This window comes from Oryzias melastigma, linkage group LG12 (genome assembly GCF_002922805.2).
Source record: "Oryzias melastigma strain HK-1 linkage group LG12, ASM292280v2, whole genome shotgun sequence".
NCBI classification, from domain to species: Eukaryota; Metazoa; Chordata; class Actinopteri; order Beloniformes; family Adrianichthyidae; genus Oryzias; species Oryzias melastigma.
In genome coordinates, this window is record NC_050523.1 from 20,569,546 (window position 1) to 20,584,462 (window position 14,917).

General features: G+C 39.1%; 1 protein-coding gene across 1 annotated transcript in view; it reads left to right on the forward strand.

Moving 5' to 3' along the window:
• The window catches only part of vav2 (vav 2 guanine nucleotide exchange factor), a gene marked incomplete in the record, with an annotated part of 232,681 nt that overhangs the window by 157,219 nt on the left and 60,545 nt on the right, over window positions 1-14,917 (forward strand). The window contains 1 exon segment of the mRNA XM_036214407.1: window positions 7,297-7,355. Within this exon segment, the coding sequence (XP_036070300.1) occupies window positions 7,297-7,355 (59 nt within the window).

The following is a 14,917-nucleotide window of genomic DNA, read 5'->3' on the forward strand; positions in this document are numbered from 1 at the left end:
TTAAAAGTGGGGTCATCTGGACCCCACAAGACAGTGCGCTGATTTTTTTTAATCTTTGATTTTTGAGTTTCACTAATGTCCATGGCAGACATAAAATCATGTCCACCTTTGTCCACATTTGTCATAGAAGGAATCACATATAAATATGTGGTTGGAGTCATCTGGACCCCAAAGAGAGGGGAAGGGTTAAACAGCATGATTATTACACAGGTGTGCCTCAGACAATAAAAGGCCCCTCTGTAACGTGTTGTTTCGTTTTATCTTGGGAAGGGTTGGGACTCAGAAAACCAGTCAGTATCTGGTGTGGCCACCATTTGCCTCATGCTGGAGTCTATCACAGCTACTGCTGGGCAAAGGCTGGATACACCCTGGACCGGTCGCCAGTCCATTGCTGGGCCACACAACTACACACACTCAGATTCAACACTCAAAAAAATCATTTTTTTTATTCTTTAAGATCAATGTTTTGAGCAAAAAAAACATTCCCTTAATGAAGATGTCTTCAGTGGAAGAATTCTTTTTTTGATCAGCCACCACTTATTGACAAAATTCCTACAAGCTCATCCCCCTCCATACACATCCTCCTCAGTATCCCCCACATCTCTGATCAGCCGAGGGCTGTAACGCTTCGGATAAATGCCATTAAAAGAATGTGCTTTGTTTGCCTCATTAGTGCTTGCAACGAACTACCAAAATAGTTTAGATATGTGTTTTTTCAGTGGTTGTACAGACTTTCTTTTTTCTTCAAGTTTGAAACCATTTTCACAGAATTCATAACAAAATTCATGCTTCACACACCAGAGTTCTTTGAATTACAGAACAGAATGCGTCTCCAAAGTTAAAGGTTTTACCTTTTAGTTTTTGTGCGTTTACCTCAATGCCAAATGAATTTTACATTCAATATTATACTGAAAGAAATGCGGTATTTCTTTTGTCAAAGTTGAGATCACATTCCTTTGAGTTCTGTGCAGACAGCAATCATCCGCCTTGAAAAAGATTGGCAGGCACTTTGTCGTCTCTGTTATTCATGTCGAATCTATCATCAGTTCTTGCTTTTCACTCTAACATCTTTTCATCTTCATGACAGTAAACACAACAAATTGTGTCTGATTGTTCCTGCAGTTTTACATTGTCTGTCCAAGCAACAGCTGATCTAGACCACTTTTAGTTTCGAAAATACTAGAAATGATGCATCTATTTGGGTCAAAGTTTTTGTATTTTTTAGCAAAAAAAACCCAAATAGAATTACACTTCTGTAACCCTTGTACTATCCTAGGCAGTAACTCAAATGTTGGCTTTACTGGCTTCTTTTTAAAGAATTTATTCTAGAGAAACCTCATGATAATTCCCCACCATATTCTTTTGAGGTTCATCAAATGTATTGGGTTGTTCCAAGACCTATACCAGAAGACTGATAGAATGCTATACATTCAACGTTGTCTCAGACGTTATCGTTTTATCTTCTCTAGTGTTTTTGTTGTATCATTGTTGTAACATGTTGTAACATTTTCACTTTTACACTTTGGAAGTTCTGTGTTGATCTGAATGTGTTAATACTAATGCATAGCTTCTATCAGTTCATTTTAGGTGTGTGTTCTTCTGCAATCTCACATTCTCTTGATGGCTATATTTTAATGCTATAAAGAGACAAGTCCATGTTGTGTGGTCAATCCTTAAATGGGACATGTCAGGGTCATAGCACACAGACAGGTGACTAGGCAAAAGCAATCTATGGAGGACAATCTGCACGTTACCCACTGTTGCCCTTTCCCTTCAAGCTACACAGGTTCAGATCAAATCAATGTTTAAGGTCCTAAAGCTAAATAAGCTCTAAAATTGATCTTTTGCTACATATCCCCGTCAATACTGTATCGATGCTTGTAGGAAATGCATTTAACAGAGGCTTAAGAGCCCTCAGCAAAAACTGCATTATGTCCAGCTGATGCACACTTTTGATCATTGATGTAAGCAGAACTCTGGATAAATTGTGTGTGATGAATGTCCCGTGTTGGCTTACAGCTGTGGAGTGTGGCACATAGAGCAAAAAGGTCTTCAGGTCAGCAGCAATCTTCTACGCGGCGCTGCAGGCTTTCCTTGCCTGCACATATGCAGTGAAATCCCCTGTAATCAAGCAGCTGGAAGGTCTGCTTTTAAGGGGATTTATTGCTGTGTAGCAGGTGCCAATCTGACTGCAATCCGGATTTGAGCAGGCCCAGCTCTTGATAGGATCCGGCAATTTGTTTCATGAGGTTTCTTGCACAGCGTTCATTGTTCGAGAACGTTAAATGCAATCCATGAGATTTGGATTTGGATTTTGTCTTTATCCTTTGCTTCCATCCAGGATATTGAAAGTTCTTTTTCGTCTTTATACTTTCATTCAAACCCATCAAAGATCTTTTAAGGATTTCATGCAACAGCTTTGGTTTTCTGAAAGCTTTTCAGAGAAATCAACTTACTTATAATTCCATTTCACCAGAAGTGGTTTTTTCATCATAAAGTAAAGTTAAATTACTCTCATGCCTCAATTGATGCTTTAAGAGATAACAGAAGATTGAAAGAAGCCAACGATTAGTAGTTGTTGTTTAATGTAACAAGAATCACAACTTTGTATTTATTTTAATTAACTACATTAAATCATTAAAATTCTGTTTTAGTCATGGGTTATAATTTGCAAATGGTAAATGATAGGCATCTACCATTTTACACTTTGAAATTAATTGTTGTTTTTTTGTGTTACAGCTATCTTGAAGGTTCATTCTCTCATAGGTTACATTTTAAGGAGTTAACTGTAAACATTTTTTTTAATATTAGGAATTTCTGCTTACATTTTGAAAAATTTCCATAAGTTTGTTATCTGAGGATTGAGCTGATTTATTGAGTTAGTCAATTTTGTTGGTCCGGTAATGTTAGGTTGGGGATGTGAGGGGCTGTAGGCTCTAGTGGGAGAGTATGTAAACAGATGGGTGACAGGAAGTAGAGGCTGGCTTACATCACATGAACAGTCCCACAACTCATTGGCAAATTTCTAATGAACTACTGCTGCTCCTCAGAAACTATGTCCTAGAAAACTATATAGTTTTTTTTTTTTTTTAAACGACTGTCATACACGGGCAGACAGCTGGTTCCACATGCAGCAGGTTTGTTAGTTCAGACAGGAACTAAGCACAGTTAAAACTCCACAAAACTAGATCAGGGTCAGAAAGGCAGAGGTCAGTTATGAACATGGGATAATCTAAGATGAGATTATGTCAGAGTCCAGGTGAGGGTCAGGGCAGGCAGCAGTCAATCAGAGATGAAGAAGGGTCAGAAACAGAAGATCAAGTCCAGGCAGAAACCCTCTGTAATGTAGGCAGGGTGGCACAAACAATACTTCACACTGAGTGAGGGTCTGATTGGTAAATAAGAGACAGCTGAGCAGCATCCATGAACTATGTGCTGGGGTTGCTGCGAGATGTAGCGCAGTCAGTATTCTGGAGATGGCTCCTGCTGGTGACCAGAAGGGGAGACAGAGCGCTGACAACGACATGGGATAATCATTAATAAAAGACCACTTGGAACGCTTTGAAAATAGATCAAAAGATGATCAGAGCGGTACTTGAAGCAATGATGGATATTTGACTGATGAATGGCATATCTACTAAACTATGCTAAGTTTTTTATGTTAAATTAGCTGAAACCTAAGAGAAGTAAAATATTGTAAATACTTAAATCTGGAATTATCAAAAAAGTATTTTTTAAATATCTTTTACAATAACTCTGCTCTGCATTGTATTCTGGTGATTTATCAAATTTGAATTAATTAGAAATGCAAATAGAAAAACATATATAAAAAGATTAAATACTATAGTTTTGTTTTTTGTTTTTTTTTTAGACAGGCAGTGGGACAATCTTTTCTTCTGCCTAACATGTATGTAAACTCAAAGATCCCCACCTGCCTCTCCAGTTCAGTTCCTTATTCCTGCTTTCCTCTCTGACATCAACAGCTGCCATATTAGTGAATGAATACTTCATACATATATTAGGGTGTTCGGGAATTTGCTGTTAAACCTGAAACACTTGCAGGAAAATGTCAAAGCTAAGGATTAATGTAGCAAATTTCCTATTAGTTTTACTTATGTTGGAAGACTTCCAGCAAAAGCATTGATTTGCAGCACAAGTTGTAAACATGTCATGACTGCATCATTTTTAAGCAGAATTGACATTAGGGTGCACCCTGTGATGGATCGACCTAATGCGCGTGTTTTCAGATCCTAATCCGGTCGCAGCCACACCCTTCTGTTGTCAACAGCATATGGCTGCACTTTTGTTTTGATGACTGGTAATTTATGAAAATGCATAATCAGGCCAACCCTGGTTGCCAGGGGAAACCAGGTCCTTATGGGCTTTTATATCCGCTGCAGGCTGGTAACATGTGGTGAGGCTTGGTGCCCAGCTGGGACAGGGGCCGCATGTGGCCAGTCACCAGACATTTAAGGGTGACATGCATTTGCAGGTGTTTAGCTTTCAGTTATTGCATACATACAACTTATTGTTCAACCGCTGGATTGCAAAAGTGACATGTCTTAGAGAAATGAGAAAGATCAGCCAATATGTGTCTCTCTGACTGACAGGGAAACAGGTCAATGACGGGTGAGGAGGGGCCAGGAGGTGTGAGGTACTGATTAAAGTAAGACAATGGTTTGGGGCTGTAGGAGGTTATCACCCCACTGTCTCACTTGTCTTTTTTATATTCCTAATGGGGTTACAGAGGCTTTTTTTCCTGACTGGCCTTGAGTTAGTAGTCTCTTGGGAGGAGATGAGAGAGAAATGAATAATATGTAGAGATCCAGAGGCTCTAACTGCATCAAAGAATCAGTTCAGGACGTAGGGAGGGAGTTGAAAGGACGTCAAAAATAGGGAAAACAGCAAGTTCAAAAAAGGGCATAATCAGCCACCTTTGAGCGATGGCTAAAAGTTAAGGGTATCGTCATGAACTACACAATTATTATTTTTTTTAATCTGCTTTAGGAAAACAAATTATGCTTTTAATTAGACAAAAAGTTCAAAAGGTTTATTTATGTTTCAGAAAAAAATGACATTTTTGAATAATCAATTTTAGTTAAATCTATCCAAAACCCAGCCAGCATTGTTACTATGAATACATATTTTTCACATAATTTAAAGTGACAGTAGTGTTAACTAAAAAAAATGACAGCGATGCCCTAATGTTGAGGAAACTCAATATTAATAGTCTTAACTCATTAATGTGTGAAAGTCAGAATAACACACACAGAGCTGGCACGCTTTTGACCGTCTCTGCAGGCGTCTGTCTTACTGCGGCCTGTGGTGCCAAGAGCCAGCAGCTCAGCCATCCTGTGCAGGGCTGAAGGGGCCGGGCACGCCGCAGCTGATCACACAGGCCACCATTAAATATTAATTGCTCCTAAAAACCAAATTAAGCTCACACTTTCATTTGCATTTTATGTTTTTTTTAACATATTCATTGTTTTTAATGCTTGATTTAAATTCCATGAAGGTAATAAAAGGCACAAAATGTAAATAATGTGAAATATATATCAACAGAAAGAATGGCTCAGTTGTTGTTCATTATTATTCCCTGCAGTATGACACAGTGGGCAGGTTGCCACCAATAGATTTAACCACTTTGACCTCTTAAACACTATCAGATAGATAAAAGTGCTAAGCTTGACTTTCTCTCAACTCCTCTCAGTGCCCTTTTGCTTTTCTTTTTAAATCATATCAACAATCAGAAAATGTCAGGAGGAAGTGAGCAGTTCTATAGTGAACCCAGTCAACATAATAATTCATGCATTTAACATGAGAAGTCATTGTTAATCATCCCTTTGCAAAGTGTGGACTTAAATATATGCAATGCATCTGGACTTCTAGCCTTTAACACCTTAAATCGGTAAAAGGGAAGGTGTTGATCAGCAGCGCTCGAGGAGAAGAGAGCTTTCTCCTCGTAAAGTGCTGTTTTTGTTTTCATGAGAGGCATTAGCACAGGTTCAGCTTGAATGATAAATACCACTAAAAACATGGCTGTCAGACAGAGTTTGATGAGAGGCTGTAGACAGCACACCTGCCATAGGGCCAGGGTTTAGATAACAATTTTCCCCCCTCCCTGCCAGGGAGACATCTGGCAATGCTACGGTGTTACAACCCCAAATACACCCAGGAGTGGTTAATGAGGCGAAAGAGACATGGTTTGTGTTTTGTCAAGTGTGTGTGTCTGTGTTTAGGGCTTGGTGATTACTTTGTCTTCTTAAATTACTATGCCAGAATCCCATCTTCAGTACTTCACAACAAAAAGACTTAGTAAATCCATAAAAGGAACCGTTTTCAAACACAGTGGGCTTGACAATTCCTCACCACGGCAATTATCTTTCAAAGTTTTGCTGTATATTTATAAAATACGACAACAAGTGGTGTTAAAGACAAGCCTCCTGGCTGACAGGCAGACAGAAATATAAAATCCCGCTTTGACAAATGCAGTAGGATATATTTATGATCTAATGTAGCGGTCACTCAGTTATCTAGAATTGTACCATCCATGTCCTTAAGTGTCACTGATGTTATGGTTTAGGTGAGGCACAAACAGACACCATTGTGGAACTGAATATACATATTTTGCTCACCGTGGAACTTTTAGCACGTTGAAAGGCTCATGTAATGCGACCCGTTTTGGTTTAGACAAAATTTTGATATTATGGAAATACTGCACTGTTCGGAGGAAAAGTTCTTATAAACTTTGATGGAGATTAACTTTTGTGTGAACCTTATTCCTGACTTAATGGGTGGAAACGAGCTGTTTACAGATGAAAAATGGGCAAACCTGTAAAGGTATCTAGACATATATCCATCAATTGAACCATCCATCCCTCCATTGAACCATCTATCCATTGAACCATCCATTAAGCCACCTATCCATCCATCCATCCATTGAATCATCCATCCATCCATCCATGCATGATCCAAACTAATAGTCCCTCAGGGTAACAGGGTTTCTGTATCCTATACCATGGATGTGCGATGACGGGGTGCACCCTGGAAGGTAGTCAGTCTGTTGCGGGGCTCCAGTGAATCCACTGAGAAAGAAATGATATTAATTCATGCAATAAGGATAACAAGCAAGCAATTCAAGAAAGATTAGCTAAATATCTTGTACTCACTAATTGACTGGTGCAAAGATCCTATTTACTAATACAATCTTTTAAGTAGTCAGCAGTAGTATCAATACCCCAAGGTAGATTTGATCCAAGGACTTTACTAAATGTGTTTCTGTTTCTTTATTTACAGGTGATCTCCGCTTTGTCGAGGATCTCCCATCACAGCATATCTCAAAACAAGGGCATCAGGTATGATTATGACATGACTCTTAACTTTGTCTAAAAAAGCTGTGTTTCAAACTGTTATACATCAAAGTCAAGGATGCAGTTCAGGTGGAACTGTGTCATCCATTTGTTCCTTTTGCATGTGTTCAGATGGAAATTGATGGCGCCATTAAGATCAGTTGCTCATTTGAAAGTCAATTACACTCAGCTTTTAGCAAACATTATCTTTCAGAGTGAAGTTGTCAATGACAGATTTCCTGCTGTCACTCAAAGCGGTTCTGCATCATTTTGGCTTAGAAGGGGTGGTCATTTTTCACAAAAAGGCCCGAATGAGAAAATCCTTCACACTTCTTTATCAGGCCTGAAACGGCCCTCTGATCTCTCTTCATTTTCTCAATCTGCTTGCAGCTTGGTGGCTCAGAGGCAGCACATAAAAGCCATTTTATCCTCTGAGTAATAAGTCGATGGAGGACTCCCATTAGGAGTCGTACCAGGAAATGAAAAGAGAGAAAAAAGAAAAGAGTGGATCCCCTGTCATTAATAAAGACAACAGAACGTGCTGACTTCTGGCTTAGTGCTGCCTGTCCATGCTGACCGTTTTATTTTCAGATAAATGCTCATTTTATCAGGGCAGTTAGGAATTGAGGTCCAAGCATTTAACTGGCTTTATTTAGCTTTATTAATTTATATATTTATTTATAACTTATTGAAGATCCAGTTAAGATATTGCACGATTAAAGTGAGTCTAAATTTGAAGTTACCTCTTGATGCCCTTCCTCTTCTTAAAGAAGAGGAAATTGCAGACAGGATGGGAACTGTAAGCTTACTCTTGTTTCTGTTTCTCAATAAAGATGGAACAAGTTCAGAACACTGAAATTTGAGTAAAGAAAAGCGTTGCATGAAAAAGATTCTTGATAAAATGTGTTTTGATGATATGTTTTTGTACATCTTAAGGCATTGACTGACCTAGTGACACTTGCGTAAATGAAACATACTAAGTCTCATACAGTCATACTACACAAAGCCTGTTTTTTTGGCTAAAACAAAAAAGTTCACCACTAATGATCAAAAACACAGTCACTGAATCCACTCTAGCTATAAAGAAGCTCTGACTGCAAAAGCCATAGGCAACAAATGATCAATAAGAGTTGTTTTTATTGATTAAAGTCATTTTTTGATCTAAACAAAAAATCAATTTCCGTCTTATTAACAAGAATTCAACCATATCTGCTCCAGGGGAAAGCTAGGTATTACGGTTCTATGGCTATTATTGGTAAAGTCAATACAAATATGCAAAGTTAGCTGTTTTTAACATATTTCTTGAACTGTCATTTTATGGGACGCATTCATTTTAAAACTTTTTTCTGAACTTCAAAGTCTGAGAGGTTGACATGTTCTTGTTTGCTAGACAGTAGATGCAGTGAAGAAGCTCAAGGTTATTGCTTTCACCACCCTCTTGCTTTTTGCTGTAAAACATTTAGGAAATATCACTTTAAATGTAAACACGGATATGAACAACCGGGAGAGTCTCCTGCTGACGACCAGAGACAGCATGCCTTTCCTTGTCCTTTTTAAAACTTGTTTAGCTCTTTGTTTTCTGATGGTTTCCAGTTTTAAAATGTCCAGCATTCACTTGGAGCTATTCCTTCTCAATCTAATGCAACCTTAAAATATTCCCTGTCTCTTGTTGAGACGCAAGCTTTTAGGATTTTCAGGGGAGTATGTGAATGTAAGAGCAAACCACACTAACAGGATGTGGCTAATCTCTGCAGTTACACAACAGAAATGTGCACTGACCCAAGCTAGCCTTTCAAAAAACAAACTAATCACTGTAATTAAGATCAAATCAGTTGCATTCAGTGGTTCGGGTCCTTTTAAAGCTCTGTTTGTGAAGTACTGTGCACAAAATGGGCACACAGGTAACGTCTTTGGGTGAATTTTCAACCTTTACTTTACATTAAGGTTGCTTTGTATAACATTTTGTTTGTAGGACTGAAATGTAATTATCAGTACATTTGTTTATTGTTGTGTTATGCTGCAAATATTAGCTGGAAACATGAAAAAACTGCAAATTATTGTTTTCCGTTGCAATTTTTAAACAAGTTACTATGAATGTTGAACATATGATTTTTTTATCAGGTTATGTCACTTAGTTGATAATGTGACAAAGACCTTGTGCAGTGTCTTACTTTGTTTTTACCTCTTTTTACTTTTTTAATTGATTTAATCAAAAATAAAAGTCTGTTTATTCTCTTAATTCTTTTTTTTATTTTCAAAAAGAGTTATTTAGTAATTAACCCTTGAGTTTTTTTTTTAATCATTTAAAATATAATTTCTTGATTCTTCTTGTCCAATAATGTTGAAATCCCAAGCGTAGAACGCCCATTTAAGCCATCGGTTAGGCATTAAAACTGTCAAAAAGTTCTTCAGTGTATTAAATCTGAGACATCATCATTGATTTTGTCTGTTTGTCTGATCAGGTCTTTCTTGTTCATAGAGAAAGTATTAGTGCTCTTTTGGCAGCCATATGTTTACAGTACAGTACTGCTCACAGTCGTTTATTTCTCAGTTGCATTCAGCTCATTTTTTTTCGTTTCACTCCAGCTCCATTTTTAGTCTTTTCCTTTGTTTGCCCATCTTTTTTACAACATTGTTAAATATTTACTTTTTATTTATTTATGACACGTTTTGCTTGTGTTTATGCCCACACATTCATCTGAAAATGTGTCACGTAATAAGTGCCAGTTTGGATTTAATATACTGTGGCATCACAGACCCTGAGCAGAGCACTATTATTCAGCCTCCATGTCTTTGTCAGCTTATCTTCACATCATTTGTTATCAGCAGAGAGATGTGCAAAGATTTAACGCTGGTATTAAAAGAGACACAGCTCAAAGAAAAGCAGTCTTTTTTTCTGGTTCAGCCCACAAAGGGACTGCTATGAACAGGAATATGAAAATGCAGAGGCAAATTGTGCTTTTTTCTTATATCTCAAGCACTTTTTCAAAATTTAAAACAATCTCCTGAAGAGAAGATGGTAAACACAAAGTTTAAATGTTCACTTTGACTCTTTTTTTTTCTTCAGAGTTCAGTGAAATGCCAATTGCAAACCGATGTTGAAACCTAAACTTGTCTGTATTTTACCTCATTCTCGGCTCTTGACTTGACCTTGTGTTTGTCCCAGTTCTTTCACAGTATAAGCATGTTGTCCTGTTATTCTGGCCTCCCCTCTTTCCTGCTGCTTATCTTTGCTTTTCTTAGCCTCCACTGTCAACCTCAACCTCTCCTTTGTGTCTTCTGTGAGATTTTGACCTCAAGTCACCACTGAGACAGGCAACAAATGGGACGCACTTCTACAGATGTGCTGGGATAATGACTCGGCCGTTTTATTAAGAGATTCTGTCGTATAAATTGTTAAGCATGCTTAGGTAAAAATAAAACACAGATGGTCCAACAGCTGCTCTTCCCAGTAATGTCTTGAAAGCTCTTTTTATGCAATTGCTACTAGCTTTGAGCCACATGTTGATACAATTTAAATGCATTGCTATTTAAATTTTATCAGCAAAAGTTTGGATTTCTCTCATTTGCTGTTGAACCACTGGTATGTGTCACAAAATGGAAATAGGAAGGACATGAATTAGACATCTTACCTGCATGATCAGTATATGTCTTTTTTCTGGTGCATCTGATCTAAATCATGATCCAAATTAATATCTACAGAGCGAAATCAGGTGTCAATTAGTGCTCAATTAGGAAAAAAAAAAAATTGAAATAAGTAACACGTGTAGATACTCTATAATCATATCAGTGAAGCACCAGCATAAAACATGACCTATGATCTATCCAAACTTGCCTAATTCCGTTTTGTGTTACAGCAAGGTTGTTGGAGCCTATCCCAGCTCCTGTTGGGCAAAAGCAGAGTACATCCAACCATTTCATCTCAGTGCTATACAGTTGCACACTCACCTCTTTCACACCTTGACAATTTAAAGTTAAAGTCCCGCATCTAGGCATGTGAAATTTGTTCTCCACATTTGACCCATCCCCTGGGGGAGTGGTGAGCTGCGGACACAGCAGCTCGGTAACCATTTAGTGGTTTAACTCCCCCAATCCAATCCCTTAACGCTGAGTCAGTCAGGTCTGAGTCTTTGGTATGACTCAGCCTGGATTTTAACTCACGACCTTCCAGTCTCAGGGTGGACACTCTGCTACAAGGCCACTGAACTTTAGTGTCACCATTTAACCTATAAAGCTTGTTTTTAAACTGTGTGAGGAAGCCAGAGTGCTCATAGAAAAACCATGCATGCACGAGAAAAACATGCAAACTTCACTCTGAAAGGTCCTAGCTGGGTTTGAACCAGGGCTTTCACGTTAAAAAGTGACCACTACACCATGGTGCAGTCCAGGAGTTAACTTATTTAAGCATGTTCAGTCTGTAAAAGTTATTTATAGACTTGTTACACAAAGATTATATATTTTTTATAATTAAATATTATTAACTTTGAAAATATTTTACGCCTAATAAAAATTAGAAGATTTTTTTCTGAAGAGGTCTATTTACTTCATTGGTCAAATTCATAAAGCTTTTTAATTAATTAAATACTTTAAACTGTAACGAGATTGTATTAGCGTGTGTAAACATTTAGGTTGTCAGGGATGGTGGTGAAGGACCCAAACGCAGGAGACAAGACTTTGCGGCAGAAACTCAAACATTTACTAAACCAACTTAAACATGACAAAACCATGAGAACAAACGAGTGACAGAGAAGAGCAGATGACCTGACAGTGGGAAACTGAAGACCAGACACTTAAACACACTGAGGTTGATTAACTAAATGAAGATAGCTGTGGATGATTTAACCTGAAATGGTGGGACTGACAGGGAAAACAGAACATGACAAAACTGAAGCACTGGATCATGACAGTACCCCTCCCCTAAAGGGCAGATCCCAGATGCCCAAACATCTGTGAGGAGGGGAACTGGAGTAACAAAAAACACAAGTCCAGAAGACAGGGCTCCTGCAGCCAGACTGATGTGAGGGGTATTGGAACCCCTCCAGGAACAGACGTGGAGAGGAGCGGTCCCGGTGACTCTCCCCAGGGATAGGACACATGAAGGGGAGCAGTCCCAGCAACCCTCCTCCAGAACCAGCCAAGGGGGACAAGCGGTGACCATCCTCGGGGACAGGAAGGAGCGGTCCCGGCGACCCTTTTCAGGAACAGGCACATGAAGAGGAGCGGCCCCGGCGACCCTCCACAGGAATAGGACAGATGGCCCCAACAGTCCCCCTCAGGAACGGATCGGGTGGATGACAGGCATAGCATGAAAACCGCTACAGGAAACCCCATCTGGCATGGCGTGGCATGGCATGGACTGCAGTGGCAGAGAATCTAGCCACTGCAGCAAAGGTTCTCCTGCTGGGTCCAAGGTGGTCAGGTCATACTGTAAGGGATGGTGGTGAAGGACTCAAACGCAGGAGACAAGACTTTGTGGCAGAAACTCAAACATTTACTAAACCAACTTGAACATGACAAAACCATGAGAACAAACGAGTGACAGAGAAGAGCAGATGACCTGACAATGGGAAACTGAAGACCAGACACTTAAAGGGTTAGTAATGGGGTTGTTGGTCGTTTTCGGTGTTAACTGTATTTCTCCTTATATTTACCATTTCCAAATGTTTTGGCGTGTTTTGAGCAAGAAAAATTAAAATAAAACGGCATTTTTGAGGCCAAATTTGGTAAACCTGTCTCTTTCGGGTAAAAAGCTCTGTTTTGGTCACGTGGTGCGTGTGACGTCACCAGAGTCAATATAGAAAGATGGCTTCTCCTTTGCGTGTCAGAGCTAGCGATAACGGCGATATTTTAAGGTCCACAATTCTGTCTTCAGACTCAGATTGTGGAAACATTGGTTCTGAAAGTGACGCTGATTCAGAGGCGCCGGGTGTTTGTGGTTTGAGGACTGTAAAGCCCTATCAATTTGAGCCGGCAGCGCGTAACGTAAGAGCTCACAATCTGGCAATGACACTGACAGTGACGTTGAGGATGCCGATGAAACCGAAAGCTGTCTGTTTATCAGAGCCATGCTCGAAGCTGGAAGACGTGGAGCATCTCGTGAAGCTTTATTTACAGATCGGAACCTTTTGGCGACTCTAAATCAAATCATCAATGAAGCTGACTATCCGGGTCGGTAATGCAGAGTTTCATATGCAAAATAAAGAGCTTAGAGACATGTTTGCAGGACCGTCCACCACATTATTATTTATTTATTTATTTATGCATTTATTTATTTATTTAATCACTTTATTCACATACCCAGAAGCTCTTTCACCACCTTACTGCATGTCTCTGACATGCGCAGAAACCAAAGGAGAATGTAAACAGTGCTCCGTACGCCCCGTTCTCCACATGAATCGTCCCGTTTCAACACACAACAACAACAGGGGATGACAACAGTCTGTCACGTTAGCTAAGTACACTGAAAATTCCGAAAACGATTCCTCTTCAGATGAAAGCATCACACAGAAATGAATGAGATCTGATCTTTCACGGAGGAAGAAATGACTGGTGGACAGCTGCGACTGTCGATGGTTTTATCAACGGATCTGCAGAGATCCTGCTAGCCACCATCAATGATTAATAAACTGCAAATCAAACAAAGAAACTTCCAAACATGTGCAATGTTTTAAACATTCAGTTTACCTGTTGAAATCAGAAGCTTTTCACAGTTTAGTCGGTCTGGTTCTGCTCGGTGTTCATTCGCAATAGGCTCATTTCGATTGTAAATCTCGTACATTTACGACTTTAAAAATCATAATTTTATTATTATTTTTTTTTTGGTGGCCCTAATACTCCGTCGGACCATAACACCGATGTTTATAGAATTCAACTTTGCCGCAGCGCACACACATACATGTATCTGCAGACATCCTGGGTCCGCCTGCATTCTGCTGCTGGCGCTGTCTCACTCACGTGACGTCAACGCGTCACGTGACCCGAATCGAGCAGTTTCTGAAGCAGGGCGAAATGCGAGTGTGATTTGTCGTTGATTTGGTCAAATTTTACAAAAACCTGCGTTTGTCAACGGTAATTATTTGTCATTTTTGATACGTTAGAACATATGGAATATATCTGGATACTTATTTTAGCTTTGTCCCAGGGCATTACTAACCCTTTAAATACACTGAGTTGATTAACTAAATGAAGATAGCTGTGGATGATTTAACCTGAAAATGGTGGGACTGACAGGGAAAACAGAACATGACAAAACTGAAGCACTGGTTCATGACATAGGTAACCATTTATCGCAGTATTTTGCGAGAGCCGGTAACACCACTCTGTCTTCATTTACTCAGCTTACCAATAATATGCTTTGATAAAGCACTCTGTGACAATCCAGTTTCTTTAGCAATGACCATTTTGTGGGGTGCCAGATGTTATCTACTTATCAACAGACTGGCAGAACCAGGTATTTTATATATATTATCTGATTTTAGCAACACCACTAGACTCTAATATTAAACTTTTTCCAGAGTATTCCAATTTTTTAAGAGAATGTTTTGGGGGCTTTCATTTGCTGTCAGTTA